The sequence below is a fragment of the Eptesicus fuscus genome, chromosome 5 (assembly GCF_027574615.1).
Source record: "Eptesicus fuscus isolate TK198812 chromosome 5, DD_ASM_mEF_20220401, whole genome shotgun sequence".
NCBI lineage: Eukaryota > Metazoa > Chordata > Mammalia > Chiroptera > Vespertilionidae > Eptesicus > Eptesicus fuscus.
Window position 1 is genome coordinate 64,087,027 of NC_072477.1, and position 27,272 is coordinate 64,114,298.

The window sequence follows — 27,272 nt, forward strand, 5'->3', positions numbered from 1 at the left end:
TCAAAGGACACAAGCAACAGAGTGAAAAGCAACCTATGGAATGGGAGAATATATTTACAAACATAAATCTGATAAGGGGTTAATATCCAGAATATATAAAGGACTCCTATAACTCAACAACAAAAATATCAAATAATCCAATTTAAAAATAGGCAAAGTGCCCTGGTCAGTCTGGCTCAGTGGTTAGAATGTCAGCCCTTGGACCGAAGGGTCTCAGGTTTGATTCCCAGTCAAGGACACATACCTTAGTTGCAATTTCCCTAGCCAGGGTAGGGGCGTATGCGGGAGGCAACTAATCGATGTGTCGATATTTTTCTCTCTCTCTCCCCCTGCTCCCTCTCTTCCACTCTCTTTTTCTACAACTCAATGTAAAAAATAGCCTCAGGTGAGGATTTTTTTAAAAAATAGGCAAAGCATTTGAATAAACATTTTTCCAAAGATGATATACAAATGGTCAATAAGCATATGAAAAAAATTCTTGATATCACTAACCATAAGAGAAAGGCAAATCAATACTGCATTCAGATATACCTCCCACCCACTAAGATGGCCAATATAAAATTAAAAAAAAACACACACACAGAAAATAACAAGTATTGGTGGGGATGCGGAGAAGTTGGAACTTTTGTGCCTTGTTGGTGGATTGTAAAGTGTTTCCTCAAATAATTTAAAATAGATCTGCCATATGATCCACCAACCCCGCTTCTGGGTATATATCCAAAAGGATTGAAAGCAGGGTCTTGAAGATATATTTGCATACCCATGTTCATAGCACTATTCACAATAGCCATGAGGCAGAAGCAACCCAAATACCATCAATGAATGAATGGATAATCAAAATGTGGTATATACATACAATGGAATATTACTCATGGAAGGAAATTCTGTTACATGCTACTACATGGGTGGACCTTAAGGACGTTATGCTAAGTGAAAAAAGGACAAATACTATATGTTTCTACTTACATGAAGTATCTACATTAGTCAAATTAATAGATATCGAAAGAATGTTACTAGATATATAGATGTAGAGAATGGTGGTTGCTAGAGGCTGAGAAGAGTAGGCAAAAGGGACTTGTATCTAATGAGTATAGAGTTCCGTTCTGCAAGATGAAAAGGTTCTGGAGATCTCTTTCACAACAATGTAAATATACTCAACACTACTGAACTGTACACTTAAAAATGCTTAAGATGATAAATTTTCTATCACAATAAAAAGAATTTTTTAACCACTCTATGCTATTCCAATGTTTACAACTTTGTTAGATAAATAATAACAACGATGATAATATCCATGACAATGTCAACAGGAATAAAAACCTCCATTGACTGAGTTCCTGAAAACAAACAAAACTATGTTTCAGTTTTTATAAGTTTTAGTCTATTTCCTATTAATCTTTACTCTTGGGGTACAGACCTTTGCGGGGGTCCCACTGAAGATCTGAGGTGTTTATGGAGGCCCTTTATCCTTAGTAGCCCTGGAAGTTCAGTTTTTATTCTCCAACCCTGTGAGATAACCAGAAGATCTGCTCAGACTCTCAAGCTATCATCTGTCAATTGTGAATTAGCAAATCCCCCAAAGGGAAAAGTAACACTCTGTCAGGCACACCTCTCTGAGCTTCTCTTTTCTCCAGGATCTCCAGCCCTCAATCCCTTGCTGCCTTGATGCTTTCCGATATTTAAAATTTTATTCAGCCTTTCTAATTATTCTCAACTAGTGGCCCTGTGCATGAAATTTGTGCACATTAAAAGGGAATTAATTAGAGGAAATAATTTAATGTTGCTATTTGCCCTTTCTCTATGATAGAAGTGTCAGAGATGAAAGAAAATTAGTAAAATGTATATGAAAACCTTCCTCCTGTCAGAGTCTGGGGCGCACCACAGGACCCAGAGTCAAGTCCCTGCCCACTCACATGCACCTCAAAATCACATGAGACCCAGACCCAGCCGGCCCCCCCCCATTGGGCTAGATCCAGACCCAGCCAGTCCCACCCTTGTTAAGCCCCGCTGGGCAGGGGCGTAGCCTCAGGTCCCCTGGCCCGGCGCCAGGACAGGGGGTGTGGCCTGAGGTCCCCCAGCCCAGACCAGGGCGGGGGGCATGCCTTGAGGTCCCCCGTCAAGCCCCTTTGGATGGGGGGGCATGGCCTGAGGTCCCCCATCAAGCCCTGCCAGGTGGGGGGTGGGGGGCACAGACTCAGGTCCCCCATCAAGCCCCACTGGCAGGGGGGCATAGCCTCAGGTCCCCTGTCAAGCCCCGCTGGGCGGGGGATGTGGCCTGAGTTCCCCCAACCCAGCACTAGGGGTGCACCTTGAGGTCCCCTGTCAAGCCCAGCCAGGCAGGGGGGAGCAGCCTCAGGTGCCCTGGCCCAGTGCTGGGGTGGGGGCATGGCCTGAGGTCCCCAGGCCTGGTGCTGGAGTGAGGGGAGTGGCCTGAAGTCCCCTGTCAAGCCCCACCTGGTGGGGGGCGCGGCCTGAGTTCCCCTGACCCAGCACTGGGGGTTCACCTTGAGGTCCCCTGTCAAGCCCTGCTGGGTGGTAGGCATGGCCTAAGGTCCCCTGTCAAGCCCAGACAGGCAGGGGACATAGCCTCAGGTCCCCTGGCCCAGTGCTGGGGCGGGGGCACAGCCTGAGGTCCCCTGTCAAGCCCTGCCAGGCGGGGGGTGCAGCCTGAGGTCCCCCGGCCTGGTGCCAGGGTGGGGGGCATGGCCTGAAGTCCCCTGTCAAGCCCCACCTGGTGGGGGGTGCGGCCTGAGGTCCCCTGGCCTGGCGCTGGGGCGGGGGGAGCAGCCTGAGGTCCCCTAGCCCAGCACCAGGATGGGAAGAGCACCATGAGGTCCCCCATCAAGCCCCGTCGGGCCAGGGGCATGGCCTCAGGTCCCCAGGCCTGACACCAGGGCAGGGGGCATGGCCTGAGGTCCCCTGTCAAGCCCCATGGGGGCAGGGGAGGGGGTAGCCTCAGGTCCCTGCTGATTGCTCGTTAAGGCTCCTTATGGGAACTTGGCCTCATCTGTGGGTGCAGCCATCTTTGTGATGGAGTGATGGTCAATTTGCATATTCCCTCTTTATTAGAAGGATAGGGGAGATGGTATCATGCTAGTCTGCTATATCTAAAAGCAGAAATCCTTGAGAAATTTTAGAAGATTGAATAGAGAGACCTTCTCATTGGTAGTTTAGATTACAGGCCAATGTGAAATCAAATATATGGGATTTGGGCTGGAAGACCCTAGTTTGAATTGTCTTTACCATAACCTGTGGGATGTTCGGAGAGCCTCAACTCCTGGGAAGTTTAGAGATGGATACATTTCTAGTGAGTGGACAGCATGTGTGTAGACATAGGTACGATGTATGTTCTTGGCCTCATTGTTCATTCTGTTTTATCTCCATTTCTACTCATCTTTCATCTTTTGCATCATTTTAATGTATGCTCTTCTGAAACATCATGTTTCATTGTTAGTCATCTTAAATTCTCTCTGGCAGTATTTTAATTATTCTCAGTAGGGGAGATGGTATCATGCTAGTCTGCCATTCATTATTCATTCATTAAAATAAACATGTTTACTCCCTGAAGCTCACCAATTAAATTGAAATAATGATCCCTTATTTAGTTTATAAGACTGAGGTTCAGATCACATGAGATAATGTATATGAAAGTACTTTGTAAAGCAATGTACCAGTATAATTAATTTATTTGAACCTAGGAGTCATGTTCAATGTATTTTCTTCTTTGCTCTTCAAATTCTGTCCATTAGCATGTCTTGCCAATTTAACCCCTTACATTTCTGTCAAATCTGTCCACCTCTATCTTCACCAAAACTCCTTTGACCAGGCCACCATCATTTCTCCCTTGAACCATGTCCCTTATTGGTCCTCTCTCTTTTACTTTTCCCCCACTAAATAATTTTCCCTATTTTACTCAGCCTGGTATTTTTTTTAAATACAAATCTGATTGTGTTACTCTCTTGCTTAAAATACCATTCAATAGCTTCCCAGCACTCTGAGGGGGAAAAAATCAAAACATTTGACTCAACTCTGCAAGGGTTAGCCCTTGCCTTACCTCTTCCCATCACAATCTGTGCTCCAGTTCCATGGCATTCCTTCAATTGCTCCCTGCCTTAGGGCCTTTGCACATGCTGTTCTCTCTCCTCCCACCCAGCCCCTCCCCTTGCCCCATTAGCTAGCTAACTCCCATTTATCCTTCCAGTTTCTCTGCTTAAATATCACTCTCTCAGAGAAGCCTTTCCTGACTGCCACACCTAGGTCCTAGAACTTGAAGCCTCTCTTTTATAGCAAGTAAATAATTAATGGTGTAAGCATTTCATACTGTTTCCCCTGCTGAAATAGAAGCTCCTGGGTAGCAGGGACACGTTTATCTCATTTATTACTGAATTACCAGTGCCTAGTAAGTTCCTGATGCACAACAGTGCTCAATAAATATTTGTGTCATCAATGAATAAATGAATTCTTGGGTACACAGCAGCTGACAATTTGTTTTTCTGCCAGAGGCTGGGGAGTTAAAAGGTGTGAGTGCTAGGAAGCAGAACAGACCATTTTGGTCATTCCTCCCTCTATCCTTCTTACATGATGCACTCATCGTTCAACCAAAGCAGTATCTGTTTCATCATAGGCTACCCCAAAAGTGCCCCAAGTGAAATACTGCTAGATCATGGGTTTTTGTGAAGCTCTGTGGGACTGAATTTCCCTACCCAGAAGCAAGAACTTTTCAGAAATATTTTATATAAACCCAAGTAAATTCATATATATTCTCCCTACACACACATATCCTGTATACAAAGGTAGCTTGCTCTTCACAATGCTCTATAGCTTGCTTATTCCAATTAACAATATAGCTTGGAGATTGTTCTGTATCAGTTGATATAGAGCTACTTCATTCTTTTTCAGACTTGTATTCTTTTGAATGCATGTCTCATAATTTATCTGTCCAGTACCTTATTTATGGACATTTAGGTAGTTTCCAATATTTTGCTATTGTAACCACCAGTGTAATGGATATACTTGTATATATTTCATTTTATACATATTTGGTTATTTGCATGATAGAATATCTAGGGGTGACTCAGAAGTATAGACATTTAAAATTTTGGTAGCTATTAGTTAAATATTACTTGCCACATTTAGCACCTACTTAATGCATACATTTGGTTTATGTACAGTAATATCATATTATGTCTTAACTAGAGGCCCAGTGCACAAAATTTGTGCACGGGGTGGGGAGGTGTCCCTCAGCCCAGCCTGCACCCTCTCCAATCTGGGGCCCCTCGAGGGATGTCCAACTGCCCGTTTAGCCAACAAAAGTACCTACTGGGATTGGGCCTAAACCGGCAGTCAGACATCCCTCTCACAATCCAGGACTGCTGGCTCCCAACTGCTCGCCTGCCTGCCTTCCTGATTGCCCCTAACAGCTTCTGCCTGCCAGCCTGATCACCCCCTAACCACTCCCCTGCCAGCCTGATTGATGCCTAACTGCTCCCCTGCCAACCTGATTGCCCCCAACTGCCTTCCCCTACAGGCCTGGTTGCCCCCCCCCAACTGCTCTCCCCTGCAGGCCTGGGTCCCCCCCCAATTGCCCTTCCTTGCAGGCTCAGTCGCCCCCAACTTCCCTCTTCTGCCAGCCTGGTCACCCCTAACTGCCCTCCCCTGCAGGCTTGATTGCCCCCAACTGCCCTCCCTTGCAGGCCTGGTCCCGCCCAACTGCCCTCCCCTGATGGCCATCTTGTGGTGGCCATCTTGTGTCCACATGGGGGCAGCCATCTTTGACCACATGGGGGCAGCCATCTTGTTGGAGTGATGGTCAATTTGCATATTACTCTTTTATTAGATAGGATAGAGGCCTGGTGCACGGGTGGGGGCCAGCTGGTTTGCTCTGAAGGGTGTCCTGGATCAGGGTGGGGGTTCCCTTGGGGCGAGGGGCCTGTGGTGGTTTGCAGGCTGGCCACGCCCCCCAGTGACCCAAGGTGAGGCCCTGGTATCTGGGATTTATTAATCTTCTATAATTGAAACTTTGTAGCCTTGAGTGGAGCCAAGCCTCCTGCTCGCTCTGTGGCCGCAGCCATCTTGGTTGGGTTAATTTGCATACTCGCTCCTGATTGGCTGGTGGGCATGGCTTATGGGCATAGTGGAGGTATGGTCAATTTGCATGTTTCTCTTTTATTAGTGTAGATATCTAGGAAGCCTTTAGAAATTTATTTTTGAACCTCAGAATCAACTTTTCTAGTGTCAAAAAAAATCTGTTGGCATTTAAAATATTTTTTAATTGATTTCAGAGAGGAAGGGAGAGGGAGAGAGAGAAACATCAATGATGAGAGAGAGTCATTAATCGACTGTCACCTGCATACCACTCTCTCCCCCCACCCCACCCCCGCACCCGACTGGGGACTGAGCCTGCAACCTGGGTGTATACCCCAACAGGGAATGGAACCATGACCTCCTGGTTCATAGGTCAATGCTCAGCCACTGAGCAACACTGGCTGGGTGGCATTTTTATTGAGAATGCATTAAACTTAAGATCAGCTTACCATATTATCTTATCCTTTATGATCATTTTTAATAGATTCATGTTTTCCTGGTAAAAAACATATTGTCATCAAATAATGAAAAATTTACCTCTTCATTTCTCATGAAGAATCTTTTTTAGGGGGTGGGGAGTGAGAAGGCAGCAGCTTCATTTTTTTATAAGATTTTTCAAATGGGCAATGGTTTAACGTTTTAAAAGTATAAAAGAACCAATAGCAGAAAAATCACCTTATGACCCCACCCCCCAGCTCTTCTCCCCACAGGCAACCATTGTTCTTTGCTGTTTCTTTTATATCCTTCTATAGATATCCCACATGCAAGCAGGCCAGTACAGCTGCCCTGAGAATGCTTCTGGTGACAGTTTCAGAAGCCCAATAAATAGCTGGGCTATAGAAGAAGGTCAAAGACAGCCAAATAGGAGATCATCTCCTGTGTCTTGTCTCCTCTGGGACTAGACAAGTAGAACAAGAAAAAAACATTGGCTCTGCATCCCAAGATAGTTCCATGCCCTCACTGATATAGTCCCAGACCCGACAGGCTTGGAAGAGTTTGGGCTCTGTCTTCTGCTTTCAGGACATTTATTTTTCACCAATAAATTCTACCTCCTTATCACTTTCACACAGATGAGTCCCAAGCATACATGTTCTCTCTTTGTATTATCAAAACAGACCACAAACATCTAGCAACTTGCAGCCCATGATATGTGTAGGGCCTGAGATTTGGGGTTGGATGTGGGCTTCCTATTTGTGGAGTCATCTCTTCCAGAGTTGTTCAGTGTTGTCCCGGTAATATCTCAAAGGGTCGCCTGAGGCCACTGAAGCACCAGGCTTAGAGGTTTTTTCCAGGATTCTCCAGATGGCAGATCTTTCCCACTCCAGCCTGCCAGGCACACCCTGCCTGGGCCTCCTGGCTCAAGAGATACAATGAAAAAAATGGTAACTCCCAACAGCTGGTTCAAGAGATACCAGTGGGGAGGGAGCAGGAGAGAAGAAACTTGTCAGGGAGCTCACAAGAGAAGCAGAAGGAAACGCCACTATTTATAGATTCTTAAGCCAACAGAAGTACCTCCATTTTTTTTGTCTGGGAGACAGATTCAGAGAGGAAGAAGCTCACAAGAGAAGCAGAAGGAAACGCCACTATTTATAGATTGTTAAGCCAACAGAAGTACCTCCCATTTTTTTGTCTGGGAGACAGATTCAGAGAGGAAGCCCCAAGCAACAGTTCAAGACAGACACTTCCTGTGGCCAAGTGGATAAGGGCAGCCTGCATCCATGGGACAGGGTGAGCCACGCCAACTCTCCATGGGGCTTGCTGGACTGTCAGTAGCCCCTCCATCATTATGTGTTTTCATTAAAGGAAGTAGGATGGTGGTGGAGGTGATGGGTGGTGTGACTTTGTTGAGGAGTGGTAGTGGAGGTGGTGATGGTGGTGGGGCTATGCAGTAGCAACAGAGTAAGCTGTGGCAGTAAGTTTGTGGTCATAATTGTATTGATGGTGGTAAGATGGTTATAATGGTTAAGATGGATTTATATTCTTGTCCCAGGATCGTATGCGTAGAAAATATGAGTAGAGGTGAGCAAGAGTCTGGATTTTATTCATTGCTTTAGGATTGGGACAAGAAAAGGGGGTCAACAATGAGAACAAGCACTGCTCTTGTTATTAATAGTAACAATAATTACTGTTTCATTTCATGGGGCTTATGTGTCTGACCCTAAGCTAAGTGTATTACAGTAGTCCCCCCATCAATGTTTTCACTTTTGTGGTGTCAGTTACCATGGTGAACTGTGATCTGAAAATATTAAATGTAAAATTCCAGCAGTAAACAATACGTAAGTTTTAGGTTGTGGGCCGTTCTGAGGAGCATGATGAAATCTCACACAATATGCTTCCTGGGATGTGAATCACCCCCTTGTCCAGTTTATTCATGGCATATGCTACCCACCCCTTAGTCACTTAGTAGCCATCTCGGTTATCAGATAGACTTTTGTGGTATCGCAGTGCTTGCATTCAACTAACCCTTATTTTACTTAATAATGGCCCCAAACCACTCACATAACTTTTATTACATTATATTGTTATAATTGTTCTATTTTATTATTGTTACTGTTCATTTCTAATTGTGACAAATTTATAAATTAAACTTTATCCTAAGTATGTATGTATAGGAAAAATATAGTATATAGCAGCAATTTTCAACCTTTTCATCACATGGCACACATAAACTAATTATAAAAGTCTGTGGCACACCAAAAATATATATTTTTTTGCCGATCTGACAAAAATTAGGTATAATTTTTGTTTATTCGCACTGGATGGCTATTGTTGTGCTGGCTGTTTTCACTTTTTTCTTTGACAATCTAAGGGAAAAGAGGTCAGTGCCCCTGACTAAATAGTCAGGTTTTGGACATTTAAAAAATTCTTATTGCACACCGGTTGAAAATCGCTGGTATACTATAGGGTTTGGTACTATTTGCAGTTTCAGGCATCCACTGGAGTCTTGGCATGTATCCCCTAGGGATAAGGGGGGGGGGAGGCCTACTGTATATATATATTACTTTATTTAATCTCCATAACCCTACAAGGAGAAGTGATCATTCTACGGAAGAGAAAATAGAGGGTCATAGTAGTTAAGTTACTTGCCTTAGCAAGCTAGTAAGTAAGTCGAGACAAGGATTTTTGAACCCTGGTCTTGCTGACTCCAGAATCTCTGCTTTTCCTTACTTGTCACAATTACCGAGTCTCCATGTTTTCTCTCTTTTCCACATAGCCCTGGGGATCAAGAGCTGCGACTTCCAGGCAGCCAGAAACAATGAGGAGCACCATACCAAGGACATCAGCTCCAGGCGCCTAGTTGTGAGGAGGGGACAGCCCTTCGCCATCAGGCTGCACTTTCGGGCTCCAGTCCACGCGTATCTTCCTGCCCTAAAGAAGGTGGCCCTCATCGCACAAACTGGTAAGTGGAGCAGGCCTGGACCCCTTTGGCAGCAGGACTGGAGGGTTCTTTCTCATCACCCTCTCAGGGAACTAAGGGACAAATGACCTACATGGTACCTGGACCTCAAGATGTTTTGCCCACCCAGCAGGGCTGTTGTGAAGAGAAGATAATGTGCATAATAAGTCTTGTTTAATAGGGTTCAGAATTTGCTTCGCAGCATTATCACATGGGGCTTCCTTTTGGTTGCAAATATAATCTCAGTTCTGTAAAAAAGCCTGAATGGGCTGAAACCGGTTTGGCTCAGTGGATAGAGCGTCGGCCTGCGGACTCAAGGGTCCCGGGTTCGATTCCGGTCAAGGGCATGTACCTTGGTTGCGGGCACATCCCCAGTAGGGGGTGTGCAGGAGGCAGCTGATCGATGTTTCTCTCTCATCGATGTTTCTAACTCTCTATCCCTCTCTCTTCCTCTCTGTAAAAAATCAATAAAAAAAAATAAAAAATAAAAAAAAGCCTGAATGGGATCTAATCCAGGCTGAATATCACATTTAATTGTTACTATTTATTGGATCTGTACTACATGTCAGATACTAGGCCAAAGGATTAACATGCAGTATCTCATTAAGACCTCACATTGACACTCTGAAACAGGCGTTATTACCATGCCCATGTTATAGACTATGAAATGTCTAAATGTAGGTCCATGAGCACATGAGAACTTGTTGCTCCCATCACCTTCTATTGCCTCCCATTAATGGATGGGCCTCTTATTCTCCTCCCAAACTAATTTCTTAACTGCTCCAACTTTATTATACTTGACTCTATTACTCAGTTGTGACCAAGCGGTCCAAATGACCAATTCGTCTGGCCATCTGTGACCGCAGGAGAGCAGCCTTCCAAGGCCAACAGGACTCAAGCCACCTTCCCAATTTCCAGTCTGGGGAACCGGAAGAGTTGGAGTGCGGTGGTGGAGGAGAGAGATGCCCAGTCCTGGACCATCTCTGTGACCACGCCCTCCGATGCGGTCATTGGGCACTACTCACTCCTGCTGCAGGTCTCACGCAGGGAGCCACGCCTCCTAGGCCAGTTCACCTTGCTCTTTAACCCCTGGGTTCGAGGTAAGTCTGGAATTGGGTCAGCCTGGGCTGCACAGGGTACTCAAGGTACAGGATGTGGGTGCAGCTCTGGCAGGGAGCGCCTGCCCCAGGCCCCAGTGGACAACTTCCTCTGAGGGCAGCACCAGCGCTCATTCTTGGGGAGTCTGCTTCCGGGATGAAGGGCCGCTCAGATCCAGAGTCCTGTTTTGGTGTCACCCCTGGAGGAAGCAGCCCGGGGCTCCCCACTGAAAGCAAAGGCTCATCTCACCACCAAACTCTGGTGTTGGCTCAGGCTATGTGGTCATAGGAGACACGAGTCAGAGTTGACCCTGGAGAGCTGCCCTTTATTGTAAAAGGGCAAGAACTTAGGGATAAACTTCTCTGTTACCTCCCTGGCCTCCCATAGACTATCTCCAGGTGAACCCAGGTTTTGTGGAAACTGAGGTTTATATAATTTGGGGAACCCTCTTAAAGAAAAAGAATACAAAATTTTGAATTGCTAAGGTTCCTCCCAGGGCCTGAAGGGAGTCTATGCTAGTGAGGGGCCCCAAAGCTTCAGTTCCATCAGCTTCACAGTAAATCTGTCCTGCTTCTCTCCACTTGTTTCTTCTGTTCTTACTACTGAAGACTGCTGGGTTCTCTCCATACTAAGGCTTGGAAATATCCCACCTGAGCCTCAGATTACAGGGCTGGCCTCCTGTAGCTCAGCGCCCAATGGGTGGGCTTTCCTGCTGCCCAACCAGTGGCCACCTCTGGCAAAGATCAGCCCAGGCTGTGGGAGCTATTTCATCTAGAAAAGGTCATCAGTATTTGGCCCCAACAGGAGCCAACAGGGCATCTATTCTTCTGATGATTGAGTCTGTCTTTCCTTCCCCCGCCCCTTTGGGATAAAGCAAGTTTTATTTAGATAGAGAAAAAGAAGGAGGCCAGGGCAAGGGCAAAGCTGTGAAAGAAGTGAAAAGTATGTGTCCCAGTGGACGTGGGCCAATTTGAGAGTGCGTTTGCTGTCTCTCCGTTTTAAATCTGCTGCCACCCACCTTAATACTTTGGTCTCCCTGAAGGGGCCTCCTTACAAGGCAGGGCTGGGAAATGGGAGGAAATTGGAAGAAATCTTCCCAGGTTCCTGCAGCTCCATCTCCAGTTCCTGACTCCCTTTTCATGAGGTATCTGCATCCCCATTGGCTCCCTGTCTCTACTTCTCTGGTCTCCAATCCCCCCTCCTCCCTCAGTTCAAGGCTCTCTTTGTGCTAAGCAGGGTGGATAGGTGGAATAATAGATAGGAACTTATATCCAGTCGTGGTTGGCTTGTAGGGACAGCCTGTGTGTGTGTGTGTGTGTGTGTGTGTGTGTGTGTGTGTGTGCAGGTGTGTGTAGGTATGTGTGTCTATCTGAGCAGGAGTGTGTTGTTTGCTCTGCTCACTGGGAGGTGATAAAGAGGTTTTCAGAGATTATCTGGGACTCAGTCTCATCTTGGATACCTGGGGATGGGGCTTTCCTAAATTCTAAAGGAAATTTTATATCCTATAATGAAAGTCAGAGCCCTATTCATAAGCAGGGAACTTTATCAAAGGGAGGCTGCACCCAAGCAGAGAACAGGAGGATAGTGCTACCTGTGCTCTGATCATGTATTTCCCAGAGCCCTGCAACCTGGGCCAAACACTTCAGTTTGAAGTGACTTCCAAAGAAGTGGTGTCCAGCTGACTTCATAGAACGTACTCAGGATGGAGGGACAGGAGTCGAGGGCTCCCTGGGCATATGGCTCTCTGATTTTAGGCCCCAGGTTTTTCAGGGCTTCCTGATTTCTAACATCCTACCCCCTATCCTTCTGTTGCTTTGAGCACTCTCATCCCAGGTGGATGCCTGGTGGAGGGTTGTAAACCTTTTTCTCCTGCTAGTCCCCAGGAACCAGTCTAATACTCTCCCGCAGCACCAGGTGCAGAGAGACACTTGGGAAGCGGAGCTGATCCCCCACCACTCCCAGCTTCCTAGAGTGGGCAGTGGACTCTTCAAAGCCCCCATCCTCTTCCCCAGCCCAACCCTTGGATGAGGACAGCAGGAGAGGCACCAAGAAGAGACCGGGGGAGTCCTAGACCCACTTGCACACCTGCAGAGCAGAAAGCCAATGCTTTGGCTTTTTTTGCCAGCCCCACTGCTCCCTCTCACCTTGTCTTGCCAAATGCTGCTCTTCCCTTCTGCTCCCTCTGTCAACCCATGTTGTATTGTTTTTTCCTAAACACTATTTTGTTTAAATTGAACTTGGGAGAGAGACATAATAGGCCCACTGGCAAGTTCCCTGGGCTGCTGGCAAATTCTCTTGGGATGGTAGCACTCTGGCTGCACATGTCTTCTGGGAACTAGTAGGATTTTTAACCCTTTGCACTCGCTTGCTTTTTTCTCGATTCCTTTATCCTACTCGGGGATTTAATTTTTTAAATACCCCAGATTTTACAAAGCGCGGCAGTAGAATAAAAAACTGGAGTTTCTTTTCATACAAACTTATTTATTTGGATTTTTTTATTTTTCAAATTATTAATACATTCAAAGAGTAATTTTAATCTCTATAATTTTCATCGTGTGATATTTTTTGAAACATTCACCCACATGAAGACCTGGTTTACATTCACATGTTTCACAAATATAAATCGTCTCTCTTCTTCCTCCTTTGATTTTTCTGTTAGGACAAACAACCCAATCTTTGTGTTTTTTGTTAGGGTGAGGTGTGATTATATGGAGCTTTCCATCTAAACGTTGCTCTAAGTTAGTGGATAATAATCCACCCCTGGAAGTTAGTGTACCATCTCTGAATTCTCCAACAAGATCATATACTAGTTTCCTAATAAATTTCACATGCGTTATCGGTTTTTCATTTTTTTCTTTTTTGGCATCAGTTGAGACGGCATTTACGTTTTACTTGTCCTTTCATGCTAATGAAAACAAGAAAAGATACTGGAAAAATAGACAAAAACCTCCCTTCTCCCCGCGGTGAAACTACGTGTCGAGTGTGGCTCGACATACGAGCTGCTACCGATGCTAACCGTGTCGAGTCACACTCGACATCCAAGTGCAAAAGGTTAAGGTTGGCTTGTTCCTGGCTGACCATGAAGGCCACCTTGGCTGACACAGAAAGTCTGCCCCCTGCCCCCTCTCTCCACCAGAGGAGGCCAGGTCCCAGAGGGGCCAGTGAAAAGAGGAAGTCCTCCCTCAGTCCTCATTAAGCTCAGAGCGGAAGGGGAGACGTAGAGCCCAAGCTGACCTGGGCAGGGAGGGCAGAGGCCAGGATGTGGAGAGCAGGCCCAGCACCTCACAGGCCCTCATTCCTGCCTGCCTTTCCCCAGAGGATGCTGTGTTCCTGGAGAATGAGGCTCAGCGCTGGGAGTACGTGTTGAACCAGAACGGCCTCATCTACCTGGGCACGGCTGACTGCATCCAGGAAGAGTCCTGGGACTTTGGCCAGGTACAGGGGCCTCTGGGGAAGGGGAAGGGACAGTGCTTGCCCCATAACCTTTAGTGTTCAGGCCAGACAGAAATGGCAGGTCCAAAAGCCCCTGGTCATGAGGCAACATGTTTAGGAAATTTCAGCCATGTTGAACCTCTCTTTCCTCAGGGCCATATCAGACCATCCTCCACAGCTCCCAGAGTTATCTTCCTAAAGATCACACCAATCAAAGCCCTCTGTGAAACCCCCACCGTCTACAGGATATAAACCAATCCCCTGCATGACACACAGACCCTTCACAGCCAGGCCACTGCTTTCCTTTCCCCGAGAGCCACCCATGATCCAGCTCCTGACCAGCCAGCCCCTGGGCATGCGGGCTGAATGGGCCCCCCACCTGGAATAGCTTCCCTTCGTTATCACCTGGGAAGCTCCTACCCCTCTTTTAAGACCCTCTGAAAGCCTTCCTCAGCCCCAAAGGCAGAGTGAATCTCTCTACTGAGCTCTCTGCTCTGCGCTGGCATCTCTCCCAGAGCCCTGGCCACGTTGCTGAGATCTGTAGTCTAAGTGGCTACGCGGCCCCCTCCACTGCTCACTGTGGGCTTTTCAACAGCAGGAGCTGCCTTGGCATCCTCCACACGTGGGTCAGTGCTAGCGGTAGGAGTGCACTAAATGGATAAAGATAGAAAGGAAAGGAAACAGCACAGCCCTGGTCTTCAAGCGTTCACACCTTATCGGGAGAGTCGAATAACAGAACAGGCAAAGGATTGGACTGCCAGGCACAGGGACCAAGGGGCACAGGGGGACAACATGGCAAGGGAGGAAGGAGGGAAGCCTGAGTCTAAGAGGAGGACAAGGTGCTGGGGCTGAATTGTGGGATGGGGACCCCTCCTCACTGCTCTGTGTGGTCCTTACAGTTTGAGGGGGATGTCTTGGACCTCAGCCTGGACTTGCTGAGCATGGACGAGCAAGTGGAGGAGTGGGGCAACCCGGCGCATGTGGCCCGCATTTTGGGCGCGGTGGTGAGTGAGAGGAGGGGAAGTGGGAGCCCTCTCACAGAGCTGCCCGCCCCCCCGCCCCCCATGGCCCTGAGTACCTGCAAAACACAAATAGTGCCCTCTTCCCAGAGTGTGGGGGTAGTTCCTGGAGAAGGGCATGAGTATGGAGGGGAGGACAGTAGCAGCCATGGGAGTGGGGGGGAGGGGGGGGAGGAGACAAAGGGAGGTATCATCCTCCAGGACACAAGCCCACGAGGACTAAACCTCCCCCAGCCCAAACTGGAGGCCTGGGTCTCTGGAAGGGAGGGAGTGGGGTCCATCTTACTCGGCGGCTAAGGTGGTCAGAGGGACGTGTTTTTACTTGTAAATTATTCCTAAGGACATGCAGACCATGATGGCAGCTTGGTGCTTTCCAGTGGTTCCCAAAAGTCCTTTCAGAGGAGTGATGTGTCCCCATTTCCTCTGGTGCCACTGGACGCCCCTCTGAAGATGTGGTGAGGGGCAGAGCCAGCCTGTGAGGAGGAGGAAGGGTAGGATACGAGGGCCAACACCCTCAAAGGAATCAGGGCCAGGCAAGTGAAGGAGCAGGGAACCCAGCCCCAGTGGGGGCCACTCTCACGCTGCTCTGTGGCTTTCTTTGCCAGTGTGGTCGCAAACTCCTGGCTTCTAGGGGACTCGTTAAAAAGGTGGATTCCTGCCCAGCCGGCACGGCTCAGTGGCTGGGCGTGGAACTATGCACCAGGAGGTTGGATTTCCAGTCAGGGCACATGCCCGGGTTGCAGGCTCGATCCCCAGTAGGGGGCGTGTAGGAGACAGCTGATCAATGATTCTCATCATTAATCTCCTATCTCCCTCTGCCCCTCCCTCCTCCCTTCCTTTCTGAAATCAATATATATATATATAATTGGTTCCTGGACTCTTCCCAGCGCCTCCCCAACCTCCCCCGCCCCCACCCCAAAAAAAAAAAAAAGAAAGAAAAAATTATAACCCAGTGAGCTAGTGTGGAACATGCAGGTTTAACATGGTCCAGGTCATTCTGATGCAGATGTCTGTTCACCACCCTTGGAAAACTGCGATGAGATCTCCTCACTCCCCACCCCACTTTACCCTCTCACCCCCACCTCACCCCCTCACCCCGCCCCACCCCACCCCGGAAGCTGACCATCCTGGGACTCACATAACAGCCACGTGTTTCCCCAAACAGCTGCACGCTCTCAAGGAGAAGAGTGTCCTGCCCACCCCGCAGACCCAGGATGCCCAGGAGGGGGCCTTGCTGAGCAAGCGCAGGGGCAGCGCGCCCATCCTGCGGCAGTGGTGCACGGGCCGCGGGCGGCCTGTGTGCGATGGTCAGGCCTGGGTGTTGGCCGCTGTTGCTTGCACAGGTATGGATCGGGCTCACCGTGACCACCGGACAGAGTGTCTCCCTGGCGGGTTGCCCTGTGGCCCCCTGTGGGATAGACATCCCCAAAAGCAGGCGCTGCCCCCACCCCGCCGCATTGCCTCACCTCCTTCGCACCCACAACGGGCTCAGCGGCTCCATCCGGCCAAGAAACCGGTCTTTGTTCAGGGCAGCTCCTCCTGACCAGCTTCCGCTCCTTTTCCCGCTCAGCAAAGCTGGGCCCTCCTGGGGAACGCTGCTCCCAAACTCACGGTCACCCCGAAACTCCCCCTGCCGCTCCCCGAGTAGAGCAAGCCTGCAGCGCTGGCGGCTCCCCGGAGGCGGTGTGCTCCACCTGCCGGTGACCTGCGTGCACCTCATTTCCTGGCCTTTCGAGGTCCTGTGCCCGGTGCCAGTTCTAACTTCCGGTGCATGTGCCCCCCCTCTTTCCACGCGGTCACCTGGCACTTAGGACAGTGCCTGCCCCGAAGAGACCCTGAAAACACTAGCCGTACCCCGCCCCCCCCCAGGCCCTGTGGGGGGGCCCCCGCTGACTCCGCCCCTTCCACGCAGTGCTGCGGGCCCTGGGGATCCCTGCGCGCGTCGTGACCACGTTCTCCTCCGCCCAGGGCACGGGCGGGGGCCTGCTGGTGGACGAGTACTACAGTGAGGAGGGCCTTCTGAACGGGGAAGGCCAGAGAGGCAGAATCTGGTGAGCAGCCCAGGGGGAGGGAGCCTCAGGCTGGAAGGGCTCCAGACCTGGGGCCTGACCCCACGGGAACCCACCACCCCGAGTGGCCCAGGCACGGAGAGGAGGCAGGACGCTAAGGCTCAGCCGTGGCATGCACGCTCCTTCCTGGTGTTACAGCCACTTTTATGGTACACAGCAACTCCCATCCCCATGGCAACAGCAACTGCTATTTCTAGAACCTCTTCGGGACCCTTTTTTTTTTTTTTTACAATTAAATGGCTCTTTTGCTACCTTCAGGATCTTCCAGACTTCCACAGAGTGCTGGATGACCCGGCCGGATTTGCCCCCGGGTTACGGTGGATGGCAGATTCTGTACCCAAGTGCTCTTAAGGGAGGTGCAGGTAAAACCTGGCGGGGTGGGGGGGTGGGGGGGCGCTCAGGACCACCCTGGGCTGCACAGAGTGCCTGGGCTGAAGGAGTCCCTTGGAGAGGAAACAGGAACAACAGGTGGTCCCAAAGGGGGTTGCATTCCCTAAAGCAAGAGAAGTGGAGAGAACGATGGTGGCTGGCAGAATGCTGACCTGATGCCAGTGGGCTCAAGGGGACAAAGGTGTCAGCCATCTCAGCCCAGGGCTGTGGGGAGACTAGCCCCGCCTCAGAGCAACAGGTGAGAGAGCTGGGCCTCAGGGAAAGGCAGAGGCTTAGGGAGCTGGTAGATGTGCCGGGTCAGGGGCTTGTAATGGGGCTTCTGAGATTCTGGGTATGGATGAAGAGGGTATCAAAATAGGTTCAGGCTCGTAGAAGGAATCTGGATTTAAGCTCAGAAAAGGTCTTTAGGATCCATAAAAAAGATGGTTCTTCCTTCCCCAGCAACAGAACAGTGACCTATTCCTATCACATCCATAGCAAAGCTGGCTTAGGAACCCCGGTGTACTGTGTTTCTCTGGGGTTCTACCTGTCCAGTTTCTGAGAGGGCTCCTGCCACAGACCATTACCAACATTATTGTCACTAAACATTGTTTCACCGCTGCGTGCCCTCTTAGAAACCCTGCTTCGTGCCCATCTCGGACCTTAATCCCCGGGGAGGGAAAATAGGGACTAGGATGGGAACTGAGGTTATGGAGCTCTGACCCAAGCAGAGGGCTGGGTGTGGCTCCCCTGCCCACTGGCCTTTCTCTCCCTTAGTCCTGAAGGCCTGTGATCTGGTCCCTGTCAGAGCGGTCAAGGAGGGGACCCTGGGGCTGACCCCTGGAGTAGCAGACATTTTTGCCTCAGTAAACGCCTCGTGCGTGGTCTGGAAGTGCTGTGAGGATGGGACCCTGGCGCTGACCAACTCCAACACTAAGTATGTGGGCCGCAACATCAGCACCAAAGGTGTGGGCAGTGACCGCTGTGAGGACATCACTCAGAACTACAAGTATCCTGAAGGTACTGGCCAGGGGAGGGCCCCAGGCTTCTCAGCTCCTGAAATAGCAGAAGAAGGGGGATGCAGGCCATGGAGGGTTGCAGTTCTTTCCCCACCATACTTCCCTTTGTCACATTGACATTTTGGGCCAGGTCACTCTTGGTTGTGAGGGGCTGTACAGCATTTCTGACCTCTCTCCACTAGATGCCAGCACCCCTCCATCACCAATCACCACCGCCACCAGTTGTGACAATCAAAAGTATCTCCAGACACTCCCAAATGTCTCCTGAGGGGCAAAACTGCCCCCAATTTTGCTACAAAACAACACACTTACTACTAAACCCAGCTGCCAAAAGATGTTCTTCCTCTCTCCTGCTTATCCAATCCCTCTTAACCTGTTCCTCCCTCCATATTAGTTAATGGCACTGCTGTCTACCTATTTGTTCCAATAATAAGGCCTGCACTCCTGTCTTTTCCCCTTCACCGCCCCACAGTACTCTCACGTGTGTCTCCTCATCTCCTTCCCCATTGCCTATAGGTAACCCAGGGCCTTGTCATCTCTTGTCCACAATATTCCAATGGTCGCCTAACTGAACCCCCTGCCTGCCGTCTCTCCATCATTATTCCATTTCCAAACTTTGCGTTTCCAGAATGAGCTTTCTAAGACACAAGTATAATTATCTTACTACCCCTGCTCCTGAGCATTCCATGGCCCCATTGCCCTTGGAATAAGTTCAAACTCCTTCACTTAGGAAGGTTCAAGTCTCTTCCAAACTGTCCTCAGAGACAGTGTGAATTGTCCAAAGGCTGGCTCTCCCAGCTGTTCAAGGGGCAAATTCATGGCACTTGAAAAAGAACTCGGTCCTTGAGTGCCTTGGAAGGGACACGCTGTGTCTGTGCTGAACACAGACTTTTTTTTTTTTTTTTAAGCTAAATATGCCCTTAGAGGTTTGCAAAGTTCTTGTGACTTTGACATTTGAGCAGCCGTGGGTAAATAAATCTTAATCCTGGGCTTTTATTAGAAGGGCCTATACCTGCTGGGTAAGAGGCCTGCTTTGTTTCTCCTGTTCTTCAGGATCTCTTCAAGAAAAAGAGGTGCTGGAGAGAGTCCAGAAAGAGAAACTGCAGCATGGGGCAGACAACAGCATCCATCCTCCCAGTCTCGAGACTGCTGATCCTCTGTACCTGTTCTTGGAAGCACCCAGCTCCCTACCCCTGAGAGGGGATGCCCAGTTCTCCGTGACCCTGGTTAACCCCAGTGACCAGGAGAAGGCTGTGCGGCTGGCAATTGGGGTGCAGGCCGTGTACTACAATGGCGTCCTTGCTGCTGAGCTCTGGAGGGAGAAGCTGCTCCTTACGCTCAGCGCCAACCTGGGTAACTCTCTCTGGCCCTGCCAGACGCCCAGACACCCAGTTCCCACCCTGGGCAGACTGCAGCCATAAGGCTCCCCCTGCAGGTCTCAATGGGTGGCTTCTAGCTCCTGATGTGAGCAGCAGTGTAAGAAGTGTTTGGCAAGGTAAACAGAATAGAATGGCAGGGGAGCACTGCACCCAGGCTGAAGCACAGGCTGCCGCCAAGTAAATCAAGGGGCACTGGGTCCTAAGGGTGACAGGACAGTGATGGACAGAAACGTGAGTCACGGGCATTCCCGGCAGAGGAACGACATGAGTGCAGGTTCTTCCTCCCAGAGATTCTTCTTTAATTGGTCCGGGGTGGGGCCCAGGCATTGGTGTTTTTTAAAAACTCCCCATGTTATTCTAGGGCTGAAATTTCCTGGACAAGAGCAGTTGTTCTCAAATGTTCCTACAATCAGAATCACCTAGGGAAATTTGATGCTCCGCCTGCACCCCAGACCAATTAAATCAGAAATTCCATGGTTGGAGCCAAACATCCTTGGGTGATTTCAATGTGCAGGCAAGATAGAATCAATGGAATAGAGCTTGTCTACATTATTGCAACAGTCTCCTAATCACCACCCCACTCTCCACTCTCTCTATCATGTTCCCTTTCTAAGGGGGTGGGGAAAGGCCGGGAGCATTGGGGCGGGGGGTGAGCTGGACAAAGCCAGATCATGCAGGAGCTTGTAGGTCATGCTAAGCAGTTGAGTTTTGTTCTCTGCGCAATGGGGAGTCAGGGGTCAACATGATCAGAAATTCATTTTTTAAAAAGAACTCTTGGGAGAATGGAATAGAAGGGGTCATATTAGAATCGTGGTTCTCAACCTTGGATGCACCTGGGAAACTGTAAAAATACTGATACCTGGGCCTCACCACCAAAGTCTGATGTAACTGATTTGAGGTATGGCCTGGCATTGGGATTGTTTTATAAAGCTCCCCATATCATTCTAATGTGCACCCAGTGTTGAGAAGCACTGGATTAGAGGTTGAAAGGTTTTTGTGATAATCAAGAAATGAAGGACAAACTAAACTATCAGCACTTCAAATGAAAATATATTAAGGAAATTACAGATTGGACTTGTGAATATGTGTATGTATGTGTATGTGTGTGTGTTTTAGGGGGGTGCTTCAGGTTTGCATGAGCCTCGACAATAGGAAAAATGGGGAAGAAAAGGTTTTGGGGGAAAGATGGTGGGTTCTGTTTGTGGCATGTTGGGTTTGAAAGCCCATGAGATGGCCAGTAGGCAGCAGGAAACCTATACCTGGTATTCAAGATAAAGGTCTGGATTGGAGACCAGATCATGGCATCAAAGAGCTCAAAGAGGCATTGAGGACTGTGAGAAGAAGAGAGGGTGAGGAGGGAACACAGGCAACACCGGCATGTAGGGGGCAGTCAGGGAAAGAGCGGAGAAAGGGAGACAGAGAAGTCAAAGACAGGAAGGCGGCACCCAGCAAGGGCAGCAGAGGGGCCGTGAGCTACCAAGGCTGAACAGCATCTGTGGACAGAGTGGTCTTACTCTGGGTTAGCTCCCTGGTTGGGGCACGTGCAAGAGGCAACCAATTGGTGTTTCTTCCTCACATCAATGTTTCTCTCTCTCCCTTCCTCTCTCTCTAAAAATCAGTAAGAACATATCCTTGGGTGAGGAATAAAAATAAAATTCTAAAGAAGAGAGGTTGGGTGGTAGAAACACTGGGTAGAGGGAGGTGGTTTGTTTTTCTTTTAAGATGAGAGAAAGTGAAATCTGCTTACATGCTGAGGAAAATAATCAGCAGGGAGCAAAAGACTGAAGCCTCAGGAGAGAAGGGTTTTATTTTTAATTTGTACTTATTTATTTATTTTTAAATACCTTTTTATTGATTTCAGAGAGAGAAGAAGGGAGAGAGGGAGAGAGAAACATTGATGTGAGAGAGAATCACCGATAGGTTGCCTCTCCTACGCAGACCGAATTCGCAACCTGGGCATGTGCCCTGACTGGGAATTGAACCAGTAACCTTTTGGTGCATGGGATGACTCTCAACCAACTGAGCCACACTGGCCATGGCTTTTATTATTGTTTTTTTATTTAATTTTTTTTATTGTTGACACTGTAGGCGATGTCTGCCATTTCCCCCACCCCCACACCCTTTGCCCACCTCCACCCAGGGAGAGATGGGTTTTAATTGATGGTGCAACTCTTGGGGAAATGAGAGACACCAAGAACAATTATAGCTCACATTTTGGGGCACTTATTAGTGGCAAACATGGTGTGTTAAGTGTTATATGTGCATTGCCTCATTTATCCTCACAACCTAAAGAGGCAGGAACCATTATTACCCCCACTTTACAGATGAGGAGACCGAGACACAGAGAGGTGAAATAATTCACCCAAAGTTACACAGGTAGGCACGGGTAGGGTCAGTATGGAGCATAGATTTTAAAAACAGAGGACTTGACTTGCGCAGTGGGGACACATTACCCCCCAAGGGGAGCAGTGAGAGCTAGGGTAGATGTCTATGTCTGTAGTTCGGGTATAGGAACAGGAGCTTGAAAGGATTCCTCAAGGATGAAGGATGGCTTTATTTTCTCTGCAACAGGGAAAGAGAAGAAGCAGAGAATGGGAAGGAACTATGTCAGCATATATTCAGTAACAATGTGTGGCAGGGTCTGAGATAAGTACTTCATTTGCAGTATCTCATTTAACACAAGCCATCCCACCAGGTAGGTATTATTATTAGACAAAGAAACTGAGGCCAAGAGAGCTTAACTTGTTCTAGCTCACAGGGACTGTCCACAACCCCAAGGAGGTGGTCTGCCAATAGTGTTAGTGAAGGTGGTGATGGGGTGAGGGGTGGGTTCTTGGGTGAGTTTCAGTTTGAAATTGCTGTGAGGTATGAGGCTCCTTTCTGGCTTCAGCGAGATCCTGACTCCTCTGCATTGTGTGTGTAACCGTTGCTTGTCTCCGGGGCACGCACACTCAGCTTTTGGCACTGACTCCTCTGTCACGTATCTCAGTTAGGAGAATCACCACCAGCCTGGCCTGCTCCCACTTTGAGCGAAGCCCACCTGAGAACAGCTTCCTCAGACTTACCGCTGTGGCAACGCACTCCGAGTCCAGCCTTAGCTGCTTTGCTCAGGAAGACATCGCCCTTTGTAGACCACACCTTGCCATTGAGGTAGGCACCAGTCTTTCCCCAAATTGCTCTCAGGCGCTACTTACTACTCAGGTCCCCATTTCAGAAAGCATCAGAGGCCATCACACTTCAGTGCAGGTGGCTGCTGCAGGATTACCGGAAAATGCTATGTCGAGAGCTCCTTGTCTTGAAAGAGATGGTTTCTTACATGTGCTATTCAGGTTTAAATCTTCCAACTTCTTACGTGGTTAAGTAAAGGTTGGTTCTCCCCAGTTGTTGCCTCTATACTTATAGGGATAATAATAACCTGTGTTTATTTAGCACTTTATACCCAGGCCAATGTATTTTCACCTCATTTCTTTTCATTCAAAAGCCCTGTGAGGTGGAACTGTTCCCATTATTCAGATGAGGAAACTCTCCTAGAGAGCAATATGCCCAAGATCATAATAATGGGACATTTTAGAGACTTATGGCTCTTGATCCAGTCATCTTTCCATGGCTACCCTGGCCAAAATTAATGCAATTTGGTTCATGCCTTTAAAGAGGTTATAATTGCGTAAGGGAGACACAATGTTGGTCTTCTATGTAAATGCTTTAATAGAGCCACAAAGTCACTATGGGATAAGCGAAGGGGAATAATTCCATCTGATTAGTTTGAGGAAGACTTCGTGGAGAAGGTGGCATATATACTGGGGAAAATGGGTAAGCTTCCAATGCAGAGGTGGGGGAAGGCCATTGCGAGAGGAAGAGGCCCAAAGGAAGGAGCCTGAGGGGTGTGCTGGGCATGGGAAAGCACCCGATGTCGCTTGAATGTTGTTTAGTCAAGGGAAGAACAAATAAGGTTGGAGAAGTGGGTTGGGGTCAGACCATGAAGGGCTCTGAATGCCAGCTGAAGCTTCATTCCAGAAACGATGGGAAACCCTCCGAGGCCTCTGAGTGGAGGAGAGGCACCATCAGACACGGTCTGTGATGGATCTGGTGTGAGGGTACATGCAGGAAGACCAGGTTGAGGGGTAAAGAAGTCAGCTGTGGTGTTTGGGTCAGGATGGCAGAGATAGGAGAGTAATGGAGGGTACAGGGAGGGTGCCCAGGAGGGGAAGGAGTAACTGTGTCTCTTACCACAGATGCCAGAGGCAGCAGAGCAGTATCAGCCTCTTACGGCCTCAGTCAGCATCCATAACTCCCTGGATGCTCCCATGAAGGACTGTGTGATCTCCATCTTCGGAAGGGGGCTCATTCACAGAGAGAGGAGCTACAGGTAAGAAACCACAAGCTTCTCATCCCACTGGCACATCTCAACTGGTCAGAAACACTGCACCCAAGGTTAATAACTGTCTTTTTGGTGTGTCCATGGAGACAGAGCAAATATGCCCTGAAGTAGAACTAAGGGGTTAGGGCCTATCTCATCCCACGGGGACAGCAGTGAGGGAGGCTGTGTACTCCTCAGGCACCCACCTGACCCTGGTTGCTGCCCTATCATGCAGGGAGAGCCTCACTATTGTTGGTGAGTGCAGGTGACAGGGTTAGGACTGGGTACTAGAGAACATCACGGGGAGGCTGCCTCTCGAAGGCTACATTCTACTAAAGCCCACCACAATTTTGAATTTTGTTTCAATATTCTCTTTTATCTCTATTCCCTACGCCCATTCCAACCACACTTCTTATCATTTTGTTAGTATGTGTAAAATGTGCACTATTGCCTCATGAGCCTCTATTTTTCTTTATTTTAGAGTGAGAGGGAGGAGAGGGAAACATTGATGTGAGAGAGACATCGATCAGTTGCCTCCCGCACATGCCCCAACCAGGGATTGAACCCACAACCGGGTATGTGCCCTGACTGGGAATCGAACTTGTGACCCTTCAGTGCACGGGACAGCACTCCCAACTAATTGAGCCACACTGGCCAGAGCATGAGCTTGTATTTTTAAATTGTATAAGTGATGTTATATCTAATTCTTTTTCTTACTTTTCACTCAGATCTATGTTTTTAAGATTCATCTACATATATCCAGTCCATTGTTTCTGCTACATAATATACACTGCACATCCCCTGCTACCTACCACTCTACTTCATCGTGATGGTACCCAGAGTACCTCCAACTCTCAAACACCACACACAATGCTGCAATGGACATCTCCACATGTCCCCTTATGTACGTGTTTGAAACTCTGGTGGGCGAGGATAGGATATACTATATGCCCAGGAATAGAACTGCTGAGTCATAGGATGTGCCCTGGTTTGACCAGGTACTATCAGCGTTGTTTGCAGAATGGCTGCAGAAGCCTCCCTCCCTCCAGCACTCCATGACAGTTTCTATATTCCTGCTATTCCTCCACTCATGGCAATACCCAACCTTCTCTTTTTTCCAGTCTAATGGAAATAAGGTAATATCTCATTATTGTTTTAATTTAACTCTTCGTGTTTATTAGCCTTTTCCATTTACTCCTCTCTAAAGGTCTCTGACCTTTTGGTGTTTCCACTTTTTTCCCTTGCTGATTTGTAGGAGTGGCCTGTATAGTCTAGGTATTAGCCCCTTGTTGGTTTTAAATGCTGCAAACATCTTCTTTCATCATCTCTCCTCTCATTATGTCAACTACATCCTTTGCTGAATAACACAGTATATAGTTTAGAGCTCACGATGACTATTGTACCATCCCTGAGGTCCCTGACAGGTTGTCTAGTATTGAGCCACTGCCTCAGCCTCATGAAACTCAATGAAATCATTCTTGCCAATAAGTTCAGAGGAAGGACTGCCAGCATTTAACCAGACTTTTGTGGTCTTCCAGATCAATTGTGGGGCAAAGCTCCCCAGAGAAAATCTGTACCATTCCCTCAGTCACCATAAGGTCCACAGGCAGGCCAGGAAGCTGCTGATAGGGATCCAACCACCACCTGTTGGCATATGGACATCTCAGTACACCTGCCATGCCCGCTGTATTTAGCAGTGTGAGGGCCCCAAAGCTATAGCTTTTCCAAACATACCCCAATACTGTTACTGAGACTGGGACCAGACTGAAGTCACAGGTGATAAAAGAAACAACAGATGCAGCTTGGAAGCCCTTAGAATAGGATTTCTCTTCTCAACCATGAAATTGCTCACCATAGGGAGGCTCCCGTCTTCTACCCCCTTAACCCTTTGCACTCGCTTGCTATTTTCTCGAGCTGCTACCGATGCTAACCGTGTCGAGTCACACACGACATCTGAGTGCAAAAGGTTAAAACCTCCCATTTCAACAGCAAGGTACTTAGGTCACGATCCAGCTCTTCAGGTAGGAAAGGATCAGAGTCACTGGGGCCAGCAAAGCCATCAACCTGGGACAGAACTAGCACCTGCCTTTTCCTTTATTTCAGATTAGGTCCCGTGCGACCTGGAAACACCTTGTGCACCCAGTTCTGGTTCACACCGGTGAAGGTGGGGCTCCAGCGGCTCAACGTGGAAATGGACTGCAACATGTTCCAGAACCTAACCAACTACAGAAGTGTCACTGTGGTAGCCCCTGAACTCGCAGCTTAACCGACCAGCTCCAGCATCATTGCCCCCACCACCCCCTTGTATCTAAGCTCTAAAACCACATGTGCTGGGAGGGAAACTTTGCTTACCAGACAAATGAATCCCCATTCAAGTTGAGCAGAAGAGTGACCAAGAACAAAGCTAGATTCCCAGAAATCAACAGAAAAGACATCCATTTCTGTCAATCCAGCTTAAGGCAGCTGTGAAGACTAGTTGCCTTAGAAACCACTGGGCTTGAGTGATAAAAGGAGATCTTTAAAAAGGTACTCAGATGAGTACATTCAGATTTTTCTGGTTCAGGATTTTCATAACCATTTTAGTGCTCACTAACACATTCATTAACTTATAGGTAAGGAAACGAACCTAACATTTAAATCATATATTTTTGAAATTGCTAAAAATGGAATTTTTAGATAATCCTAATATTACATTGATTGGTGCTATCTGTGACCATTATCCTTAAAGTCTCAAAGATGACTGAACAAAGTTATAAAATACAGAACATAGGATCCAAGAGTAGAATGTTCTTCTAGATTGAGCTATAGATAAGTTTTATGAGAGTTCTATATGTATTAAGTATCCCACAATTAAAGTCTGATGTTAATAACATGAATTTGGTCTAGTAGAGAAATATTAAAATTATTAAGTATATAGAAAATAGGCCTTGTAAGAAAGAATAAAAAAAAAACTGAACTCCTTTTGTACAAAGTAATGATTTTTTTGTTCATATTATTTTATTGCTTTGACACTTTCTCAGTTTGAATTTAGTTCTTTTTCTTTATGACA

The 27,272-nt window shown here is 48.1% G+C and overlaps 1 protein-coding gene across 2 annotated transcripts; it reads left to right on the top strand.

The window, feature by feature from the left end:
• Window positions 1-7,802: 7,802 nt before the first annotated feature.
• EPB42 (erythrocyte membrane protein band 4.2) lies at window positions 7,803-26,489 on the top strand. Of its 2 annotated transcripts, XM_054715562.1 has the most exons (14): window positions 7,803-7,898; window positions 8,075-8,078; window positions 9,299-9,484; window positions 10,348-10,581; window positions 13,896-14,014; window positions 14,911-15,015; window positions 16,196-16,373; window positions 16,943-17,081; window positions 17,358-17,461; window positions 18,246-18,488; window positions 19,541-19,840; window positions 22,856-23,016; window positions 24,099-24,232; window positions 26,327-26,489. In XM_054715562.1, the coding sequence occupies exons 1-14, from the start codon at window positions 7,803-7,805 to the stop codon at window positions 26,487-26,489; spliced, it is 2,166 nt and encodes a 721-aa protein (XP_054571537.1). The 2 variants fall into 2 exon arrangements, with proteins under 2 accessions (XP_054571537.1, XP_008141274.2); XM_008143052.3 differs by lacking the exon at window positions 8,075-8,078 and having other exon boundaries at window positions 7,803-7,812.
• Window positions 26,490-27,272: the final 783 nt, after the last annotated feature.

Excerpts from the sequence above, each read along its gene's own strand:
- EPB42 (XM_054715562.1), top strand. The coding sequence starts at position 7,803 with ATGGGACAGGGTGAGCCACGCCAACTCTCCATGGGGCTTGCTGGACTG. Across the intron at positions 10,582-13,895 it reads CTTTAACCCCTGGGTTCGAG|AGGATGCTGTGTTCCTGGAG; the intron begins GTAAGTCTGGAA and ends GCCTTTCCCCAG. Across the intron at positions 18,489-19,540 it reads GAACTACAAGTATCCTGAAG|GATCTCTTCAAGAAAAAGAG; the intron begins GTACTGGCCAGG and ends CCTGTTCTTCAG.